General features: G+C 69.2%; 1 protein-coding gene across 2 annotated transcripts in view; it reads left to right on the plus strand.

Moving 5' to 3' along the window:
- Positions 1–2,341: 2,341 nt before the first annotated feature.
- Positions 2,342–22,223, plus strand: part of AGAP3 (ArfGAP with GTPase domain, ankyrin repeat and PH domain 3) — a 237,354-nt gene continuing 217,472 nt past the window's right edge. Inside the window, exon 1 of one of the 2 annotated variants that reach the window (XM_089776874.1) lies at positions 2,342–2,828. In XM_089776874.1, coding sequence (XP_089633000.1) covers positions 2,564–2,828 — 265 coding nt within the window. In that variant the 5' untranslated portion in view covers positions 2,342–2,563. The remainder of the gene's footprint in view (positions 2,829–22,223) is intronic. The other variant, XM_075917266.2, reaches the window with a different exon arrangement.

Raw genomic sequence — 22,223 nt, forward strand, 5'->3', positions numbered from 1 at the left:
GAGCCCCAGGAATGGGGTAAGAGGGTGTATCTGAGTTCATGGAGTTACCCAATTCCTGGGACTTACAGGCTGCGTCTAGACTGGCAGGATTTTCCGGAAATGCTTTTAATGGAAAAGTTTTCTGTTAAAGCATTTTCGGAACAGAGCGTCTAGATTGGCTCAGATGCTTTTCCGCTAAAGCACTTTTTGTGGAAAAGCGTCCCTGCCAATCTAAACGCGCTTTTCCGCAAAAAAGCCCCAATCGCCATTTTCGTGATCGGGGCTTTTTTGCGGAAAACAAATCTGAGCTGTCTACACTGGCCCTTTTGCGCAAAAAGGGACTTTTGCCTGAACGGGAGCAGCATCGTATTTCCGCAAGAAGCACTGATTTCAGACAGTAGGAAATCAGTGATTTTGTGGAAATTCAAGCGGCCAGTGTAGACAGCTGGCAAGTTTTTCCGGAAAAGTGGCTGATTTTCCAGAAAAACTGGCCAGTCTAGACACAGCCACAGTGCAAGGGGGTATTTGAGGTGACGGGGTTACACCGTGGGCCCCAGGAATTGGGTAAGGGGGTATTTGAGGTGACGGGGTTACACCGTGGGCCCCAGGAATTGGGCAAGGGGGTATTTGAGGTGACGGGGTTACACCGTGAGCCCCAGGAATTGGGCAAGGGGGTATTTGAGGTGACGGGGTTACACCGTGAGCCACAGGAATTGGGCAAGGGGGTATTTGAGGTGACGGGGTTACACCGTGGGCCCCAGGAATTGGGTAAGAGGGTATTTGAGGTGACGGGGTTACACCGTGAGCCCCAGGAATTGGGCAAGGGGGTATTTGAGGTGACGGGGTTACACCGTGGGCCCCAGGAATTGGGTAAGGGGGTATTTGAGGTGACGGGGTTACACCGTGAGCCCCAGGAATTGGGCAAGGGGGTATTTGAGGTGACGGGGTTGCACCGTGAGCCCCAGGAATTGGGCAAGGGGGTATTTGAGGTGACGGGGTTACACCGTGAGCCCCAGAAATTGGGTAAGGGGGTATTTGAGGTGACGGGGTTACACCGTGAGCCCCAGGAATTGGGCAAGGGGGTATTTGAGGTGACGGGGTTACACCGTGGGCCCCAGGAATTGGGTAAGGGGGTATTTGAGGTGACGGGGTTACACCGTGAGCCCCAGGAATTGGGCAAGGGGGTATTTGAGGTGACGGGGTTGCACCGTGAGCCCCAGGAATTGGGTAAGGGGGTATTTGAGGTGACGGGGTTACACTGTGAACCCCAGGAATTGGGTAAGGGGGTACCTGAGTTAACGGGGTTACACTGTGAGTCCCAGGAATTGGGTAAGGGGGTATTTGAGGTGACGGGGTTACACTGTGAACCCCAGGAATTGGGTAAGGGGGTACCTGAGTTAACGGGGTTACACCGTGAGCCCCAGGAATTGGGTAAGGGGGTATTTGAGGTGACGGGGTTACACCGTGAGCCCCGGCCTGCTGGCATGAGCGAGTGTCACGGCCGCAGGTCTTGCACCCGGCCCCACCGCAGCCCAGAAGGGGTGGCCGAGATCTGCCAGGAGGCAGGAGTGCAAGGAAGGCCGTTTGTAGCAGGTCCCGAATTGCCCTCGGCTGCCGCAGCGCTGGCTGGTGAGACGCAGCACGCGGGGGGCGTGTGCCGCGGTGCCGGGGCCTGGAACGAGGGCAGAGCCGTGCAAACACCGTGATTAATGCAGGAACAAATCGGTGTGGCTGCACTTCAGTTCAACAGGCCGGTTTGCCGCACTTGGAGCAAACAAGCACCCGGAGGCCGGGGCGTGGTGTCTGGAGCGTGCTGAAAACACCCGGCTGCCTGCTCTCTGGCGTACCTGGCTCTGCCGCTCAGACCGGGCCCTGCTGGCTTGTGAGGGACGCCCCAGCCCGCCGGCCAGACCCCAGGTAGCTGGGGCTTACCGGGCAGATGGAGAAATGGCCGGACAATAGCCCTGCCCTAAACGGGGCGTCCCTAAGGGGCCACAGTGACCCGCTGGCTGCTCCGGCCCTTTGCTTGTCTGGGCAAGTCACCCTGCGGTGCCACCCTTGGCGCGAGCCCTGGGGATTCCCTGTGGAACTCCCTGCCAGGGGACGCTGCCAAGGCCGGAAGCCGAACAGGGCGCAAGGACGAGCTAGAGACTTCTTGGAGGTCAGGCCCATCAGTGGCTACTGGGCAGCTGGTGCCCCTGGCTCGGGTGGGCAGTGATCACGTGACGGTCCCTGTTCACTCCGGGCACCCGGCCACGGGGCCCCTCGGACCGTCCTGGGCTACTGCGGCGGGAGGAAGCCCCCAGCCCTGGCCGGGTGTCCCGGAGCGGGGCCTGGCAGGGATCGGGCCGGCCGGGCGGAGGGAGGGAGGGAGGGAGGGGCTCTCCCCACCCCTGCGGGGGCCGGTCCCCGGAGCCGGCGCTGACGCGGGGCGAGGCGGGGGCGGTGCGTGACGCGGGTCCTGCTGCGGCGGCTGCTGGCGGCCGGGCTCGGGAGCAGCGGAGCCGCGTCTCACCGCACCGCACGCACCGCACCGCGCCATGCAGCGCCTGCCCGCGGCCTGAGCCCGCCGCGCCCCGCAGCCATGAACTTCCCGGCGGGGCCCGGGGCGAGCCCGCAGCAGCAGAGCCTGGCGGCGCCGGGCGGGCCGGGGCCGGGCTCCTCGGGGCCGCCGCAGCCCGGGCCGCCCCCGCCGCAGTTCGGCCTCTCCAACTCCGCGGCCATCCGCGCCGAGATCGGCCGCTTCGAGTCGGTGCATCCCAACATCTACGCGATCTACGACCTGCTGGAGCGGCTGGAGGACCTGGGGCTGCAGGGCCAGATCCGCGAGCACGTCATCGCCATCGAGGGTGAGCCGGGCGGCTGCGGGGGGGCTGGGGCCGGGGCCGGGGGCCCGGTGGCCCGGCTGGCTGCGGACCGGGGTGTGGGGCCCCCTCGGGGTGGCCCCGGGGCGGGGCCCAGGCAGCCCCCCTGCAGTGGGACGGTTTAGCCCCCAGGCCGAGGCCGCCTTGGCTCTCGCACTGACTTGGCCACGTGCCGTGGGGCCGGCTCTGGTCGCACACGAGGCCCTGGTCAGCGTGGCACCGGCTCGGCGCTGTCCCGGGGACGTCGGGCCCTTTCCTGGCAGGCTCCGTGCTGTGGGGCCTTGTGCCCTGGGCTCGGGCTGCCGGGGATGCGCGAAGTTTGCTGCTGTGTCAGAATTGCCGCCTGGGCTTGTTTGTCTCCTTCCTAAGGAGGCTTCGCCTCGGCTCCCTTGCGCCTCATTAGCAACCATCAAAGTGCCTTGTGGAAGTGTGATCGGCCCCTTCCTGCCAGGAGCTGCCTCCGCCTGCCCACTCAGCTCCGGCTCCCAGAGCCATGTGCGCTGCAGAAAATGGAGCCCTGCGCCCGGGCGAGCTGGCGTGTTGGTCCGTGGCTCTGCAAGTAGGTTGTGATGGAGCCGTTACTGAATGGGACGTGGGCCTGGCCGCAGCGGCCCATTGGCTCCGTGGCTCTGCAGGCAGGCTCTGATGGATCCGGTATTGAACGGCACGAGGGCCTGGGCGAGCGGCTGTGTTGGTCTGTGGCTCTGCAAGTAGGTTGTGATGGATCCAGTACTGAATGGCACGTGGACCTGGGTGAGCTGGTGTGTTGGCTCCGTGGCTCTGAGAACAGGTTGTGATGGATCCAGTACTGAACGGCACGTGGACCTGGGTGAGCTGGTGTGTTGGCTCCGTGGCTCTGAGAACAGGTTGCGATGGATCCAGTACTGAACGGCACGAGGGCCTGGGTGAGCTGGTGTGTTGGCTCCATGGCTCTGAGAACAGGTTGTGATGGATCCAGTACTGAATGGCACGTGGACCTGGGTGAGCTGGTGTGTTGGCTCCATGGCTCTGAGAACAGGTTGTGATGGATCCAGTACTGAACGGCACGTGGACCTGGGTGAGCTGGTGTGTTGGCTCCGTGGCTCTGAGAACAGGTTGTGATGGATCCAGTACTGAATGGCACGTGGACCTGGGTGAGCTGGTGTGTTGGCTCCATGGCTCTGAGAACAGGTTGTGATGGATCCAGTACTGAACGGCACGTGGACCTGGGTGAGCTGGTGTGTTGGCTCCGTGGCTCTGAGAACAGGTTGTGATGGATCCAGTACTGAATGGCACGTGGACCTGGGCGAGCTGATGTGTTGGCTCTGTGGCTCTGAGAACAGGTTGCGATGGATCCAGTACTGAACGGCACGTGGACCTGGGTGAGCTGGTGTGTTGGCTCCGTGGCTCTGAGAACAGGTTGTGATGGATCCAGTACTGAACGGCACGTGGACCTGGGTGAGCTGGTGTGTTGGCTCCGTGGCTCTGAGAACAGGTTGTGATGGATCCAGTACTGAACGGCACGTGGACCTGGGTGAGCTGGTGTGTTGGCTCCGTGGCTCTGAGAACAGGTTGTGATGGATCCAGTACTGAACGGTACGTGGACCTGGGTGAGCTGGTGTGTTGGCTCCGTGGCTCTGTGGGAAGGTTGTGATGGATCCGGTACTGAATGGCACGTGGGCCTGGGTGAGCTGGCGTGTTGGTCCGTGTCTCTGTGGGCAGGTTGTGGTGGAGCCATTATTGAATGGCACATGGACCTGGGTGAGCTGGTGTGTTGGCTCCGTGGCTCTGTGGGCAGGTTGTGATGGAGCCATTACTGAACAGCACGTGGACCTGGGCAAGCTAGTGTGTTGTTCTGTGGCTGTGTGGGCAGGTTGTGATGGCTCCATTACTCAACGGCACATGAGCCTCGGCAGTCTGCTCTGTTGGCTCCGTGGCTCTGAGAACAGGTTGTGATGGATCCCTTACTGAATGGCACGTGGGCCTGGGTGAGCTGGTGTGGTAGTCCGTGTCTCTGTGGGCAGGTTGTGGTGGATCCGTTACTGAATGGCACGTGGGCCTGGGCGAGCTGGAGCGTTGTCTCCATGGCTCTGCGGGCAGGTTGTGGTGGATCTGTTACTGAACAGCACGTGGGCCTGGGTGAGCTGGTGTGTTGGTCCGTGTCTCTGTGGGCAGGTTGTGGTGGATCCGTTACTGAACAGCACGTGGGCCTGGGCGAGCTGGAGCATTGGTCCGTGTCTCTGTGGGTAGGTTGTGGTGGATACCTTACTGAACAGCACGTGGGCCTGGGTGAGCTGGCGTGTTGGTCTGTGGCTCTGTGGGCAGGTTGTGGTGGATCCGTTACTGAACAGCACGTGGGCCTGGGCGAGCTGGAGTGTTGTCTCCGTGGCTCTGTGGGCAGGTTGTGGTGGATCCGTTACTGAATGGTACGTGGGCCTGGCCGAGCTGGCGTGTTGGTCCATGTCTCTGTGGGCAGGTTGTGGTGGATCCGTTACTGAACGGCACGTGGGCCTGGGCGAGCTGGCGTGTTGGTCTGTGTCTTTGTGGGCAGGTTGTGGTGGATCCGTTACTGAATGGCACGTGGACCTGGGTGAGCTGGCGTGTTGGTCTGTGTCTCTGTGGGCAGGTTGTGGTGGATCCGTTACTGAACGGCACGTGGGCCTGGGAGAGCTGGAGCATTGTCTCCGTGGCTCTGTGGCCAGGTTGTGGTGGATCCGTTACTGAATGGCATGTGGGCCTGGGCGAGCTGGAGCGTTGTCTCCATGGCTCTGCGGGCAGGTTGTGGTGGATCTGTTACTGAACAGCACGTGGGCCTGGGTGAGCTGGTGTGTTGGTCCGTGTCTCTCTGGGCAGGTTGTGGTGGATCCGTTACTGAACAGCACGTGGGCCTGGGTGAGCTGGTGTGGTAGTCCGTGTCTCTGTGGGTAGGTTGTGGTGGATCCGTTACTGAACGGCACGTGGGCCTGGGCGAGCTGGAGCGTTGTCTCCGTGGCTCTGTGGCCAGGTTGTGGTGGATCCGTTACTGAACAGTACGTGGGCCTGGGTGAGCTGGTGTGGTAGTCTGTGGCTCTGTGGGCAGGTTGTGGTGGATCCCTTACTGAATGGCACGTCGGCCTGGGCGAGCTGGAGCGTTGTCTCCGTGGCTCTGTGGGCAGGTTGTGGTGGATCCCTTACTGAATGGCATGTGGGCGTGGGCGAGCTGGAGTGTTGTCTCCGTGTCTCTGTGGGCAGGTTGTGGTGGATCCCTTACTGAATGGCATGTGGGCCTGGGCGAGCTGGAGTGTTGTCTCCGTGGCTCTGTGGGCAGGTTGTGGTGGATCCCTTACTGAATGGCACGTCGGCCTGGGCGAGCTGGAGCGTTGTCTCCGTGGCTCTGCGGGCAGGTTGTGGTGGATCCCTTACTGAATGGCATGTGGGCGTGGGCGAGCTGGAGTTTTGTCTCCGTGGCTCTGTGGGCAGGTTGTGGTGGATCCCTTACTGAATGGCACGTCGGCCTGGGCGAGCTGGAGTGTTGTCTCCGTGGCTCTGTGGGCAGGTTGTGGTGGATTCCTTACTGAATGGCACGTCGGCCTGGGCGAGCTGGAGCGTTGTCTCCGTGGCTCTGCGGGCAGGTTGTGGTGGATTCCTTACTGAATGGCATGTGGGCCTGGGCGAGCTGGAGTGTTGTCTCCGTGGCTCTGTGGGCAGGTTGTGGTGGATCCCTTACTGAACGGCACATGGGCCCGGTGATCCGGTATTAGGATCATCTCTGAGACCCAGGCTTGGTGTAGGGCATGTGTGTAGCCAAGTGGGCTTGGGGTCATCTCTGCTGCTGCCCGTAAGGGCCTAAGGACTATGGTGATGTGGCTGAAGGGCCCCCGTACCCGTCACTGCCGCAGCCGTGGCACAGGGACCTTCCTGGTTGGACCCTGTGGGGGATGCGTAAGGGGGGCGCTAAAGGCAGCGAGAGCCACTGATCACAGCCTCTTTCTCTAGAACTGAGCCTGCTCTAGAGCCTGCTAGCTCCAGCCACAGCAGCCCCCCCCCCCAAATGTGCATGAGTGAGCCTGAGCCCCCTGCACCTCACTGGGATTAATTCTTCTCCTGGGTGGCTACAGCGGGTCCGTGGTCTGCAGATTCTGTAAGGGCAGGACCCTTCGTGGGCTTGGGATTCTCTGGGGAGCCCCCGTGTCTCGTCCGTGCCACGCTCCGGGCGGCTCGGGCTCCCCGTGTCTCGTCCTTGCCCTGCTCCGGGCGGCTCGGGCTCCCCGTGTCTCGTCCGTGCCGCGCTCCGGGTGGCCCGGGCTCCCCGTGTCTCGTCCGTGCCGCGCTCCGGGCGGCTCGGGCTCCCCGTGTCTCGTCCGTGCCCTGCTCCGGGCGGCTCGGGCTCCCCGTGTCTCGTCCGTGCCGCGCTCCGGGCGGCTCGGGCTCCCCGTGTCTCGTCCGTGCCCTGCTCCGGGCGGCTCGGGCTCCCCGTGTCTCGTCCGTGCCGCGCTCCGAGTGGGTCGGTGGGATGTAGTTGGGGGCTGCTCTGTACCCGGGGTCCCCCTGTGCTGGGCTGTGTGATTCCCACTGACTCACCCTGTAACGGCGCGTTGGGGTTCCCCCGCCTCCTGCACCCCCGAAATGGCTCAAACAGACTCCCCCAGCCAGTAGAATAGAGGTGGTTTATTGCTTCTCCAGGATACAGGACAGCACAGATGTCATCAGGTTACAGGGCAGGCCTAGGAGGCCTCAGCCCCCCTTGATATGGGGCAGGGGTCTTGGCTTCTAAACCCCCCAGCCTGTTGCTGAGGCTGCTTCCTCCATCCTCCCAGACAGAAACTAACTCCCTCTCCTCCAGCCCTGCCCCCCAGCCAGGGCAGCATCCCCCTTCCTTTGTCCCTCTCCATGGGGGTCAGCTGGTCCGACCGGTTGAGAGATCCCTTTGCATAATGACCCCTCCCTGTCGTTCTGGGCTGTGGTACTGCGGCAGCCAGTGGGGGTTACCACAGACCCATAGAAACCAGCCAGGTACCCCCACTACATCACAGTTCTCCCCCCTCCGAGAGCGAACTGAGCAGGGTCACTCCGCTCGTGACCTAGGGAAGTTCGGGTCCTCTGCGTGGGAACCCGCCCTGGGGCCATGGGTGCTCCCCTTGACTCGGGCCGGCCGTGGCGAGGCCCCACATGAGCTGGCTTCCCTCTGTCCACTCGCCGCCCCGCTCCAGGGCGACTGGCACAGGCCTGTCCTCGGGGGTCACACCCACCCTTCCACTGGCCTTGATCTCTGGCCAGGGTCTCTCGGGCTGGGGCCATGAGCCCAGTGAGCCTTCTCTGGACAGCCAGGGCGGCTTCCACCCCCGACGCTCCATCCAGGGAGGTCTTCCCCTCCCATAGCTCTCTCAGCAAGCCCAGAGGGTCCATCTGGGGTAGAGACCCCCAAGCCGCTTTCCTACTGTCTTGGGCCTTCCCGCCCCTCTGGCAGGAGTCACAGGACCGGCAGTACCGCTGCATGGCTGTAAAGATTCCCGGCCAATAGAAGTGCTGGAGCAGCCTCAGCCGGGTGCTCCGGATCCCCCGGTGGCCCCCAACGGGGACATCGTGGGCCAAATACAGCAGCTTGAGGCGATACTTTCGGGGGACGACCAGCTGCCGCTGGACCCCCCATGCCCTCGCCTTCCTGGGGGGGAGCCACTCACGGAACAGGAGCCCACGCTCCCGCAGGAATCTCTCCTGGCCACCTCTCCCCCGGGGCTGAGCTGCATGGAGGCCAGCCTGGTCCCTCAGCCTCTGCAAGGAGGGGTCTGCCTGCACCTCAGCCTGGAATTCAGCTGCTGAGGCAGGGATCGGGACCTGTCCCCCACCTCTGCCTAGGTCCGGAGTCCCAGCCTGGCTGGACCCCGTGTCCACTGGGATGGGACCCTGAGGACGCTGCCAGGAGTCCTTCCCTGGACCCACGTTGTCAGCCCCCCGCTGGCTCTGGCTCCGGGTAGTGACTAGAGCCTGCTGGGATTCATGGGGCCACTCCTCTAGGTCATTCCCCATCAGCACCTCGGTGGGCAAGTGCGGGTGCACCCCCACTTCCTTGAGGCCCTCCTTGGCCCCCCATTTCAGATGTACCCGGGCTACAGGCACCTTAAACGGGGACCCATCTATGCCCTTCAGGGTCAGCTGCGCGTGGGGTAGTATCCGCTCTGGGGCCACTATGTCGGATCGGGCCAGAGTCACCTCCGCCCCCATGTCCCAGAAGCCCGTCACCTTCCTACCATCCACCTCCAGGGGTATGAGGCACTCGCTCCGCAGGGGCCGTCCTGCCCCCACCCGGTACACGGAGAAATCCGCCTCCTGAGAATCAGACCTCCCAGGGGAGGTGCACTGAGCATCCTTCCCCTCTCTCTGAGCTGAGGTTTGCCTGCCAGCCCCTGCCTCTGGGGCAGCCTGCCCTTCCTCCCGCCCCAGCCAGTTAACCCTGGAAAGTCCCCGGTCCTGGGACCTGGTGCACTGAGCCCTCTTGTGGCCTTTTTGCCCACAGCGCTGGCAAGTTAGGCTTTGGGCTGTCTCTGTCCAGGCCCTGGCTGGTTCTCTGGGGCACAGACGACCTGTTCCTCTGTCGCTCTGTCTCCAGCATGCCTGGCTACTGGGCTCTTGCTTCTGCTGCGCCTTGTCGCTCGCCGCTGGAAGCTCCATTCATGGGGTGCAGTGCATCCCACCCCTGACACCAGTGTGACGGTGCGTTGGGGTTCCTCTGCCTCCTGCACCCCTGAAATGGCACGAACAGACTCCACCAGCCAGTAGAATAGAGGTGGTTTATTGCTTCTCCAGGATACAGCCCAGCACAGATGTCATCTGGTTCCAGGGCAGGCCTAGGATGCCTCAGCCCCCCTTGATATGGGGCAGGGGTCTCGGCTTCTAAACCCCCCAGCCTGTTGCTGATGCTGCTTCCTCCATCCTCCCAGCCAGAAACTAACCAACTCTCCTCCAGCCCTGCCCCCAGCCAGGGCAGCATCCCCCTTCCTTTGTTCCTCCCCATGGGGGTAGCTGGTCGGGGTTGAGAGATCCCTTTGCATAATGACCCCTCCCTGTCCTGGGCTGTGGTACCGCGGCAGCCAGTGGGGTTACCACAGAGCCATAGAAACCAGCCAGGTCCCCCCCACTACCTCACACACCCACGTGTGGACTGGCCCAGACACCCCGTTCCAGCCTGGCAGGGAACAAGGCTCTTCCCCGGGGAGACAAAGGGCGGAGGGGGGACGGCCCCTGGCTGGGGGCAGGTCTGGGAGGGGCAGTTTCTGGCTGGGAGACATGAAGGGAACAGACTAAGCTGGGTGCTGAGGGTTGGGGGGGTGATGGCCCCCCCACCCAAGGGGTCTGAAGCTCCCTGCCCCCGACTCCTGTACCCACGTCCCGTCTGCGCTGGGCTGTACCTGGAGGAGCGACGACCCCCCTGTTCTACCGGCCGGCGGGGCCTGGTCTGGCTGCTCCAGGGGTGCAGGGCCAGGGGTCCCTGTCGCGCTGTCACAGGGGTGTCAGGGGTGGGATGCGCGGCACCCTGTGGATGGAGCTGCCAGCAGCGAGTGCCGAGGCGCAGGAGAAGGGAGGGGCCTGGAGCCAGGAGTGCGGGAGGCAGAGCGAAGCGATTCCTGGCAGTCGTGGGGCGCTGCAGCACTCGGCCGGTGAGTCTGCACCCCGGGGACCGGCGGGGAGATGGCCTACGGCGGGCTCCTGAGGGCAGCCTTGTGGGGCTGTGCAGAGAGAGGGGCCTGCCCGTGGGGAAAGCAACCACGGCCCAGCTGATTGCCCCACTGGAAGAGACTGACCCGTCCAGGGGCCTGGATCCTGGCCCGGTGGGGAGCAGCCAGACCCCCCTGGGAGCGTCTCCGGCTCTCGGACTGGATGGAGGACTGGAGCCCCCAGAGAGACACGGTGCCCACCAGGCCACGCTCTGCCGGCAGCGGTTTGTCCAGGGCGGGGTCCATCCCGGCAGGGCTGCGGCAGCTGGAGATGGAGCTGTGGATGAAGGAATTGGAGGTACAGCACCAAGAGAAGGACGCCAGGACCGAGAGAGGCAGCGGCAGCACAAGCCGGCCATGGCGGAGCGGAGACGCCGAGGGGCCCCGGCTGCGGTGAGCAGGGAGGGGCCCAGGGGGTCCGGGGCGGCCAGACGCTTGGAGCAGCTCGTGTTGGCCCAGTGTAAGGACGTGGGGGACGTGGACGGTCCCTGAACTCCTTCGAGCGGGCCTGTGAACTGCACCATCCCCCCGCGGACCGGCTCCAGCCGCTCCCCCCTTGCTGGATCAGGAGGCCGCAGGGGGCTCAACCAGCTGGAGGATCTGCCGCCGGGCGCCTACGAACGGGTCAAGGAGGCCCTGCGGCACAAGTCCGGGCTGACCCCCGAGACGTACAGGAGGAAGTTCTGGGGGGCAGAAGGAGCCGGGGGAGATCTATGTGGATCTGGCTCCCGCCTGGCGCAATCCTGCCGCGAGTGGGTGTGCGGGGCCGGGGCCCAGACCGCACGGGACCTGCTTAAGCTGCTGATGCTGGAGCAGTTCTATGGAGCGTGCCCGCCCAGCCTGAGGCTGTGGCTCCAGGACCGGAGGCCAGAGGACCCAGGAGGCCGGGAGGCTGGCGGCCGAGTTCACGGAGAGCCGGTCCGGGTGTGAACGGGAGTCCCGGAGAGAGGGAATCGCGCAGAGACCGGATCTCGGCTGAGCGACGGAGGGAGGCACCTACGGGGCGAGCCCAAGACACAGAGACCAGCCAACCACCCCCCAGAGACACAGGCAGGGCCTGGACGGAGCCGGCCCGAAGGGGCCCGCAGGACCTAACCTGCCATCGCTGCGGGCAAAGGGGCCACGAGAGGCTCAGTGCACCAGGCACCAGGCCAGGTCCCACGACCCGAGACGTTCCAGGGTACCTGGCTGGGGCTGGGGGAAGGGCAGACTGCCCCGGGGCAGGGGCCGGCGGGCAAACCTCAGCTCAGAGCCGGGGGAAGGCTGCTCAGGCCGACCCCTCCCAGAGACCTGATGCTCCGGAGGCAGGTCTCTCCGTGTACCGGGTGGGGGCAGGGCGGCCCTGCGGAGCGAGAGCCTCGTGCCCCTGCAGGTGGGTGCAGGGCGGTGACGGGTTTCTGGGACACGGGGGTGGAGGTGACGCTGGCCCTGCCCGAGGTCGTACCCCAGACCACATGGTGCCCAACACTCAGCTGACTCCGAGGGGCATAGACGGGACCCGTTTAAGGTGCCTGTAGCCCGGGTGCATCTGAAATGGGGGCCAAGGAGGCCCCAAGGAAGTGGGGGTCACCGGCACTTGCCCACGCAGGCGCTGATGGGGGGTGACCTAGAGCAGTGGCCAGACGGACCCCACAGGATGCTGGTCACCACCCGTAGCCAGAGCCAACAAGGGGCTGGTGACCCTGATCTAGGGGAGGGCTCTCTGCAGGGGGTGCAGGGCCCCATCCCAGCAGACACGGGACCCGGCCGGGCTGGGACTCCGGACCCAGGCAGTGGGGTGACAGGTCCCCGTCCCTGCCCCAGCTGCGGAACTCCAGGTGGAGGGGCAGACGGATCCCTCCTTGCGGAGCCTGAGGGACCTGGGCGCAGCTCAGCCCTAGGGGGAGGCTGCCAGGAGAGGGTCCTGTGGGAGGGGATTCCTGTACAGGAAGGTGGGGGGTGGGGGCTCCCCAAAGGTATCGCCGAAGCTGCTGCACCTGGCCCATGACATCCCCGTTGGGGGCCACCGGGGGATCCGGCGCACGCGGCCGAGGCTGCTCCAACACTTCTCCTGGCCGGGGGTATTTGCGCCGCGCAGCAGCACTGCCGGGCCTGCGACTCCTGCCAGCGGGGGGGAAGGCCCAGGACAGAGGAAAGCTGCCTTGAGGCCCCTGCCCGGCGTAGAGGAGCCTTTCCTGAGGGTGGCGATGGGTGCTGCGGGGCCCTTCAGTGCAGTGACCCTGCTCAGTTCGCTCCGGAGTGGGAGAGGTGTGACGCGGGGGGGGGTCTGATCTGTGACCGGGACCCCCTGGGCTGGGCTGTGCAATTCCCACTGACTCCCCACGTGGATTGGCCAGTTTGACCAGTAACAAGGCTCTTCCCGGGGGAGACAAAGGGGCAGGGCCGGGAGTGAGGAGTTTCTGGCTGGGAACCATGAAGGGAAGAGCCTAAGCTGGGTGCTGAGGGGCTGGGGGGATGGATCCCTGCCCCTGACTCCTGGAGCCACGTCCCGTCTGCGCGGGGCGGTACCCGGAGGAGCGACGACCCCCCTGTTCTCCCGGCCGGCGGGGCCCGGTCTGGCTGCTCCGGGTGCAGGGCCGGGGTCCCCGAGGCGCCGTCGCAGTTGGCGTCCCCGTGACGCTCCGGGCGGGCCGGCGTCGGTTTGCTGGCTGGGAGCGGGAAGCCGCCTTCTGGGCAGTAGAAGGGTCCCTGCTGCCCGGGTGAAGGAGCCAGTGTGTGTGGCTGGCGGGCAGGTCCCTGGCCCTTGGCTCTGGCCAGCCGGGGGCGCGGGTCCCCGCGGGGGGGGGAAGCTCAGCACCCGCAGGAGGGGCCCTGGCTGGGCGGGGTCCGGCGGGAGGCAGGGGGGGCAGAGCCTGCTCCATCCTGTGGCAGGGCGGGGAGGGCCCCGTGCGCGGATCCGGGGGGGGGGGGGGGGTCCTGGCCGGGCGGGGAGGGCCCCGTGCGCGGATCCGGGGGGGGGGTCCTGGCCGGGCGGGGAGGGCCCCGTGCACGGATCCGGGGGGGTCCTGGCTGGGCGGGGAGGGCCCCGTGCGTGGATCCGGGGGGGGGTCCTGGCCGGGCGGGGAGGGCCCCGTGCGTGGATCCGGGGGGGTCCCGGCTGGGCGGGGAGGGCCCCGTGTGTGGATCCGGGGGGGTCCTGGCCGGGCGGGGAGGGCCCCGTGCGCGGATCCGGGGGGGGGGGGGGGTCCTGGCCGGGCGGGGAGGGCCCCGTGCGCGGATCCGGGGGGGTCCTGGCCGGGCGGGGAGGGCCCCGTGCGCGGATCCGGGGGGGGGGGGGGGGTCCCGGCCGGGCGGGGAGGGCCCCGTGCGCGGATCCGGGGGGGGGTCCCGGCCGGGCGGAGAGGGCCCCGTGCGTGGATCCGGGGGGGGGTCCCGGCCGGGCGGGGAGGGCCCCGTGCGCGGATCCGGGGGGGGGGTCCCGGCCGGGCGGGGGGGGCCCCGTGCGCGGATCCGGGGGGGGGGTCCCGGCCGGGCGGGGAGTGCCCCGTGCGCGGATCCGGGGGGGGGGTCCTGGCCGGGCGGGGAGGGCCCCGTGCGCGGATCCGGGGGGGGGGTCCTGGCTGGGCGGGGAGGGCCCCGTGCGCGGATCCGGGGGGGGGGGGTCCTGGCCGGGCGGGGAGGGCCCCGTGCGCGGATCCGGGGGGGGGGTCCTGGCCGGGCGGGGAGGGCCCCGTGCGCGGATCCGGGGGGGGGGGGGGTCCTGGCCGGGCGGGGAGGGCCCCGTGCGCGGATCCGGGGGGGGGTCCTGGCCGGGCGGGGAGGGCCCCGTGCGCGGATCCGGGGGGGTCCTGGCTGGGCGGGGAGGGCCCCGTGCGTGGATCCGGGGGGGGGGGGGTCCTGGCTGGCCGGGATCGTTCCCGGGGGGACGGCTGAGACCGGGAGCTGCCCTGTGTGATGGCGCGTTGGGGGTTCCCCGTCTCCTGCACCCCGAAATGGCACAAACAGACTGCAGCAGCCGGTGGAATTGAGGGTGGTTTATTGCTCCTCCAGCCCAGCGCAGCACAGATGTAATCTGGTTACAGGAACTGGGGCTCAGAGGCCTCAGTGCCCCCCTCGAGATAGGGGAGTCCCAGCCCCCTCCCCAGCTCCTTATTCCCTGCCCCCCAGCCACGAACTAACTAACCCCCTTCCAGCCCTGCCCCCCAGCCAGGGCAGCATCCACCTTCCTTTGTTCCTCTCCATGGGGGGTGTCTGGCCACTGGTTCAACAAGTTTGGCCTTACCTCTGCCTAGCGAGGTTTTCCCTGCTGGGTCTTGCTCCAGACAGCAGGGGTCACCACAGCCCAGCAAGTACCCCCACTACGTCACACCCTGGCCGGGCGCGTTTGCAGCCAGTGGGCCCCGTGGCCCTGTGGGTTTATCCGTCCGGGCTGCTCCGGGGCCGGCTCGCCTGCCCTAGCTGGGAGGGGCCCGGGCCGTGCAGGCTGCAGGGAGATGGAGCCGTGCCTGGCGGGAGCCCACGCAGGGAGCCTGGCCCCGAGCCGTGCACCCAGCAGGCCGCGGGACGGCGGGAGGTTCTCCCCGTGCACCCAGCAGGCCGCGGGACGGCGGGAGGTTCTCCCCGTGCACCCAGCAGGCCGCGGGACGGCGGGAGGTTCTCCCCGTGCACCCAGCAGGCCGCGGGACGGCGGGAGGTTCTCCCCGTGCACCCAGCAGGCCGCGGGACGGCGGGAGGTTCTCCCCGTGCACCCAGCAGGCCGCGGGACGGCGGGAGGTTCTCCCCGTGCACCCAGCAGGCCGCGGGACGGCGGGAGGTTCTCCCCGTGCACCCAGCAGGCCGCGGGACGGCGGGAGGTTCTCCCCGTGCACCCAGCAGGCCGCGGGACGGCGGGAGGTTCTCCCCGTGCACCCAGCAGGCCGCGGGAGGGCGGGAGGTTCTCCCCGTGCACCCAGCAGGCCGCGGGAGGGCGGGAGGTTCTCCCCGTGCACCCAGCAGGCCGCGGGAGGGCGGGAGGTTCTCCCCGTGCACCCAGCAGGCCGCGGGAGGGCGGGAGGTTCTCCCCGTGCACCCAGCAGGCCGCGGGAGGGCGGGAGGTTCTCCCCGTGCACCCAGCAGGCCGCGGGACGGCGGGAGGTTCTCCCCGTGCACCCAGCAGGCCGCGGGACGGCGGGAGGTTCTCCCCGTGCACCCAGCAGGCCGCGGGACGGCGGGAGGTTCTCCCCGTGCACCCAGCAGGCCGCGGGACGGCGGGAGGTTCTCCCCGTGCACCCAGCAGGCCGCGGGACGGCGGGAGGTTCTCCCCGTGCACCCAGCAGGCCGCGGGACGGCGGGAGGTTCTCCCCGTGCACCCAGCAGGCCGCGGGAGGGCGGGAGGTTCTCCCCGTGCACCCAGCAGGCCGCGGGAGGGCGGGAGGTTCTCCCCGTGCACCCAGCAGGCCGCGGGAGGGCGGGAGGTTCTCCCCGTGCACCCAGCAGGCCGCGGGAGGGCGGGAGGTTCTCCCCGTGCACCCAGCAGGCCGCGGGAGGGCGGGAGGTTCTCCCCGTGCACCCAGCAGGCCGCGGGAGGGCGGGAGGTTCTCCCCGTGCACCCAGCAGGCCGCGGGAGGGCGGGAGGTTCTCCCCGTGCACCCAGCAGGCCGCGGGAGGGCGGGAGGTTCTCCCCGTGCACCCAGCAGGCCGCGGGAGGGCGGGAGGTTCTCCCCGTGCACCCAGCAGGCCGCGGGACGGCGGGAGGTTCTCCCCGTGCACCCAGCAGGCCGCGGGAGGGCGGGAGGTTCTCCCCGTGCACCCAGCAGGCCGCGGGACGGCGGGAGGTTCTCCCCGTGCACCCAGCAGGCCGCGGGAGGGCGGGAGGTTCTCCCCGTGCACCCAGCAGGCCGCGGGACGGCGGGAGGTTCTCCCCGTGCACCCAGCAGGCCGCGGGAGGGCGGGAGGTTCTCCCCGTGCACCCAGCAGGCCGCGGGAGGGCGGGAGGTTCTCCCCGTGCACCCAGCAGGCCGCGGGAGGGCGGGAGGTTCTCCCCGTGCACCCAGCAGGCCGCGGGAGGGCGGGAGGTTCTCCCCGTGCACCCAGCAGGCCGCGGGAGGGCGGGAGGTTCTCCCCGTGCACCCAGCAGGCCGCGGGAGGGCGGGAGGTTCTCCCCGTGCACCCAGCAGGCCGCGGGAGGGCGGGAGGTTCTCCCCGTGCACCCAGCAGGCCGCGGGACGGCGGGAGGTTCTCCCCGTGCACCCAGCAGGCCGCGGGAGGGCGGGAGGTTCTCCCCGTGCACCCAGCAGGCCGCGGGACGGCGGGAGGTTCTCCCCGTGCACCCAGCAGGCCGCGGGAGGGCGGGAGGTTCTCCCCGTGCACCCAGCAGGCCGCGGGAGGGCGGGAGGTTCTCCCCGTGCACCCAGCAGGCCGCGGGAGGGCGGGAGGTTCTCCCCGTGCACCCAGCAGGCCGCGGGAGGGCGGGAGGTTCTCCCCGTGCACCCAGCAGGCCGCGGGACGGGGGAGGTTCTCCCCGTGCACCCAGCAGGCCGCGGGACGGCGGGAGGTTCTCCCCGTGCACCCAGCAGGCCGCGGGAGGGCGGGAGGTTCTCCCCGTGCACCCAGCAGGCCGCGGGAGGGCGGGAGGTTCTCCCCGTGCACCCAGCAGGCCGCGGGAGGGCGGGAGGTTCTCCCCGTGCACCCAGCAGGCCGCGGGACGGCGGGAGGTTCTCCCCGTGCACCCAGCAGGCCGCGGGACGGCGGGAGGTTCTCCCCGTGCACCCAGCAGGCCGCGGGAGGGCGGGAGGTTCTCCCCGTGCACCCAGCAGGCCGCGGGAGGGCGGGAGGTTCTCCCCGTGCACCCAGCAGGCCGCGGGAGGGCGGGAGGTTCTCCCCGTGCACCCAGCAGGCCGCGGGAGGGCGGGAGGTTCTCCCCGTGCACCCAGCAGGCCGCGGGAGGGCGGGAGGTTCTCCCCGTGCACCCAGCAGGCCGCGGGAGGGCGGGAGGTTCTCCCCGTGCACCCAGCAGGCCGCGGGAGGGCGGGAGGTTCTCCCCGTGCACCCAGCAGGCCGCGGGAGGGCGGGAGGTTCTCCCCGTGCACCCAGCAGGCCGCGGGAGGGCGGGAGGTTCTCCCCGTGCACCCAGCAGGCCGCGGGAGGGCGGGAGGTTCTCCCCGTGCACCCAGCAGGCCGCGGGAGGGCGGGAGGTTCTCCCCGTGCACCCAGCAGGCCGCGGGAGGGCGGGAGGTTCTCCCCGTGCACCCAGCAGGCCGCGGGACGGGGGGAGGTTCTCCCCGTGCACCCAGCAGGCCGCGGGACGGCGGGAGGTTCTCCCCGTGCACCCAGCAGGCCGCGGGAGGGCGGGAGGTTCTCCCCGTGCACCCAGCAGGCCGCGGGAGGGCGGGAGGTTCTCCCCGTGCACCCAGCAGGCCGCGGGAGGGCGGGAGGTTCTCCCCGTGCACCCAGCAGGCCGCGGGAGGGCGGGAGGTTCTCCCCGTGCACCCAGCAGGCCGCGGGAGGGCGGGAGGTTCTCCCCGTGCACCCAGCAGGCCGCGGGACGGCGGGAGGTTCTCCCCGTGCACCCAGCAGGCCGCGGGACGGCGGGAGGTTCTCCCCGTGCACCCAGCAGGCCGCGGGACGGCGGGAGGTTCTCCCCGTGCACCCAGCAGGCCGCGGGACGGCGGGAGGTTCTCCCCGTGCACCCAGCAGGCCGCGGGACGGCGGGAGGTTCTCCCCGTGCACCCAGCAGGCCGCGGGACGGCGGGAGGTTCTCCCCGTGCACCCAGCAGGCCGCGGGAGGGCGGGAGGTTCTCCCCGTGCACCCAGCAGGCCGCGGGAGGGCGGGAGGTTCTCCCCGTGCACCCAGCAGGCCGCGGGAGGGCGGGAGGTTCTCCCCGTGCACCCAGCAGGCCGCGGGAGGGCGGGAGGTTCTCCCCGTGCACCCAGCAGGCCGCGGGAGGGCGGGAGGTTCTCCCCGTGCACCCAGCAGGCCGCGGGAGGGCGGGAGGTTCTCCCCGTGCACCCAGCAGGCCGCGGGAGGGCGGGAGGTTCTCCCCGTGCACCCAGCAGGCCGCGGGAGGGCGGGAGGTTCTCCCCGTGCACCCAGCAGGCCGCGGGAGGGCGGGAGGTTCTCCCCGTGCACCCAGCAGGCCGCGGGACGGCGGGAGGTTCTCCCCGTGCACCCAGCAGGCCGCGGGAGGGCGGGAGGTTCTCCCCGTGCACCCAGCAGGCCGCGGGACGGCGGGAGGTTCTCCCCGTGCACCCAGCAGGCCGCGGGAGGGCGGGAGGTTCTCCCCGTGCACCCAGCAGGCCGCGGGACGGCGGGAGGTTCTCCCCGTGCACCCAGCAGGCCGCGGGACGGCGGGAGGTTCTGCCCGTGCACCCAGCAGGCCGCGGGACGGCGGGAGGTTCTGCCCGTGCACCCAGCAGGCCGCGGGACGGCGGGAGGTTCTGCCCGTGCACCCAGCAGGCCGCGGGAGGGCGGGAGGTTCTCCCCGTGCACCCAGCAGGCCGCGGGAGGGCGGGAGGTTCTGCCCGTGCACCCAGCAGGCCGCGGGAGGGCGGGAGGTTCTCCCCGTGTACCCAGCAGGCCGCGGGACGGCGGGAGGTTCTCCCCGTGCACCCAGCAGGCCGCGGGACGGCGGGAGGTTCTCCCCGTGCACCCAGCAGGCCGCGGGACGGCGGGAGGTTCTCCCCGTGCACCCAGCAGGCCGCGGGACGGCGGGAGGTTCTGCCCGTGCACCCAGCAGGCCGCGGGACGGCGGGAGGTTCTCCCCGTGCACCCAGCAGGCCGCGGGAGGGCGGGAGGTTCTCCCCGTGCACCCAGCAGGCCGCGGGAGGGCGGGAGGTTCTCCCCGTGCACCCAGCAGGCCGCGGGAGGGCGGGAGGTTCTCCCCGTGCACCCAGCAGGCCGCGGGAGGGCGGGAGGTTCTCCCCGTGCACCCAGCAGGCCGCGGGAGGGCGGGAGGTTCTCCCCGTGCACCCAGCAGGCCGCGGGAGGGCGGGAGGTTCTCCCCGTGCACCCAGCAGGCCGCGGGACGGCGGGAGGTTCTCCCCGTGCACCCAGCAGGCCGCGGGAGGGCGGGAGGTTCTCCCCGTGCACCCAGCAGGCCGCGGGAGGGCGGGAGGTTCTCCCCGTGCACCCAGCAGGCCGCGGGAGGGCGGGAGGTTCTCCCCGTGCACCCAGCAGGCCGCGGGAGGGCGGGAGGTTCTCCCCGTGCACCCAGCAGGCCGCGGGAGGGCGGGAGGTTCTCCCCGTGCACCCAGCAGGCCGCGGGACGGCGGGAGGTTCTCCCCGTGCACCCAGCAGGCCGCGGGACGGCGGGAGGTTCTCCCCGTGCACCCAGCAGGCCGCGGGACGGCGGGAGGTTCTCCCCGTGCACCCAGCAGGCCGCGGGACGGCGGGAGGTTCTCCCCGTGCACCCAGCAGGCCGCGGGACGGCGGGAGGTTCTCCCCGTGCACCCAGCAGGCCGCGGGACGGCGGGAGGTTCTCCCCGTGCACCCAGCAGGCCGCGGGAGGGCGGGAGGTTCTCCCCGTGCACCCAGCAGGCCGCGGGAGGGCGGGAGGTTCTCCCCGTGCACCCAGCAGGCCGCGGGAGGGCGGGAGGTTCTCCCCGTGCACCCAGCAGGCCGCGGGACGGCGGGAGGTTCTCCCCGTGCACCCAGCAGGCCGCGGGACGGCGGGAGGTTCTCCCCGTGCACCCAGCAGGCCGCGGGACGGCGGGAGGTTCTCCCCGTGCACCCAGCAGGCCGCGGGACGGCGGGAGGTTCTCCCCGTGCACCCAGCAGGCCGCGGGACGGCGGGAGGTTCTGCCCGTGCACCCAGCAGGCCGCGGGACGGCGGGAGGTTCTGCCCGTGCACCCAGCAGGCCGCGGGAGGGCGGGAGGTTCTCCCCGTGCACCCAGCAGGCCGCGGGAGGGCGGGAGGTTCTGCCCGTGCACCCAGCAGGCCGCGGGAGGGCGGGAGGTTCTCCCCGTGCACCCAGCAGGCCGCGGGACGGCGGGAGGTTCTCCCCGTGCACCCAGCAGGCCGCGGGAGGGCGGGAGGTTCTCCCCGTGCACCCAGCAGGCCGCGGGACGGCGGGAGGTTCTCCCCGTGCACCCAGCAGGCCGCGGGACGGCGGGAGGTTCTGCCCGTGCACCCAGCAGGCCGCGGGACGGCGGGAGGTTCTGCCCGTGCACCCAGCAGGCCGCGGGACGGCGGGAGGTTTTCCCCGTGCACCCAGCAGGCCGCGGGACGGCGGGAGGTTCTGCCCGTGCACCCAGCAGGCCGCGGAACGGCGGGAGGTTCTGCCCGTGCACCCAGCAGGCCGCGGGAGGGCGGGAGGTTCTCCCCGTGCACCCAGCAGGCCGCGGGACGGCGGGAGGTTCTCCCCGTGCACCCAGCAGGCCGCGGGACGGCGGGAGGTTCTGCCCGTGCACCCAGCAGGCCGCGGGACGGCGGGAGGTTCTCCCCGTGCACCCAGCAGGCCGCGGGACGGCGGGAGGTTCTGCCCGTGCACCCAGCAGGCCGCGGGACGGCGGGAGGTTCTCCCCGTGCACCCAGCAGGCCGCGGGAGGGCGGGAGGTTCTGCCCGTGCACCCAGCAGGCCGCGGGAGGGCGGGAGGTTCTCCCCGTGCACCCAGCAGGCCGCGGGAGGGCGGGAGGTTCTCCCCGTGCACCCAGCAGGCCGCGGGAGGGCGGGAGGTTCTGCCCGTGCACCCAGCAGGCCGCGGGACGGCGGGAGGTTCTCCCCGTGCACCCAGCAGGCCGCGGGACGGCGGGAGGTTCTCCCCGTGCACCCAGCAGGCCGCGGGACGGCGGGAGGTTCTCCCCGTGCACCCAGCAGGCCGCGGGACGGCGGGAGGTTCTCCCCGTGCACCCAGCAGGCCGCGGGACGGCGGGAGGTTCTCCCCGTGCACCCAGCAGGCCGCGGGAGGGCGTGAGCCGCGGGTGCAGAGACGAGCTGGGCGCCTCGCGGGGCCCCCGCCGCCCTGGCCAGTGCCTGGTTCTGGGGCAGGACGCTGGGCCAGCCCCGGGTGGGGCAAAGGGCCTCCGAGGGTCGGCGCCGGCTGCCCAGCAGGTTCATCTGGCCCATGGAGGCCCTGCCCCTCCCCCGGCCAAGCAGGACCTAGGGACGGGGGAGCGCGCGGTGCTTAGTCCACCCTGGCGGGCGACTTTAACCAGAGACTTCTCCGGCCAATCAGGGTCAGTGGGCGGGGAAGTGTCCTGGTCCCGCCCCTTCCACCTGAGGCTCCGCCCTTCCGGGAAGGCCTGGGGACACTTCAAAAATTTGTGAAGTGGCCCCCAGTCAAAAACGGTTACTCCCCCCACCCCTCAGGGATAGATGGTGTGACGGACCGGGCCGTGTCTGGGCACCGCTGAGGGCGTCCGCTCAGGGCGAATTGCTCAAATCCGGGGTTCCTTACAGCCCCCAGACTGGAGACCTCTCCAAACCGGCCACAAACCAGTCTCACAGAGCGCTTCAGCTGCCTGCCTGAAGCCTCCCGAGCAAAACCCCTCCGACACCCCAGCAATATCCGTGCCCCAGATGGCCCCGGGCCCCATACACAGGTGGGGGGTCCTAGCACCCAATCCCACCTACCCCGGACACGTTCTGTCCGGTTCCAAGAAACCAGCCACAGATCCCTGGTCAATTTACCCTCTGGATCTTACCCACAAATCACGCTGGGCCAATCCTTTAGAATCTATATCTAAAGGTTTATTATTACAAGAAAGAAAAGCCTGAGAGTAAGGTTATTAAAGTACAGTACGTTACATGCACCGAATCTCCCAGTCCTCGATGCAGGCTCTAGCAGAGATGT

Source organism: Pelodiscus sinensis, chromosome 2 (genome assembly GCF_052426305.1).
Source record: "Pelodiscus sinensis isolate ZL-2025 chromosome 2, ASM5242630v1, whole genome shotgun sequence".
NCBI classification, from domain to species: domain Eukaryota; kingdom Metazoa; phylum Chordata; order Testudines; family Trionychidae; genus Pelodiscus; species Pelodiscus sinensis.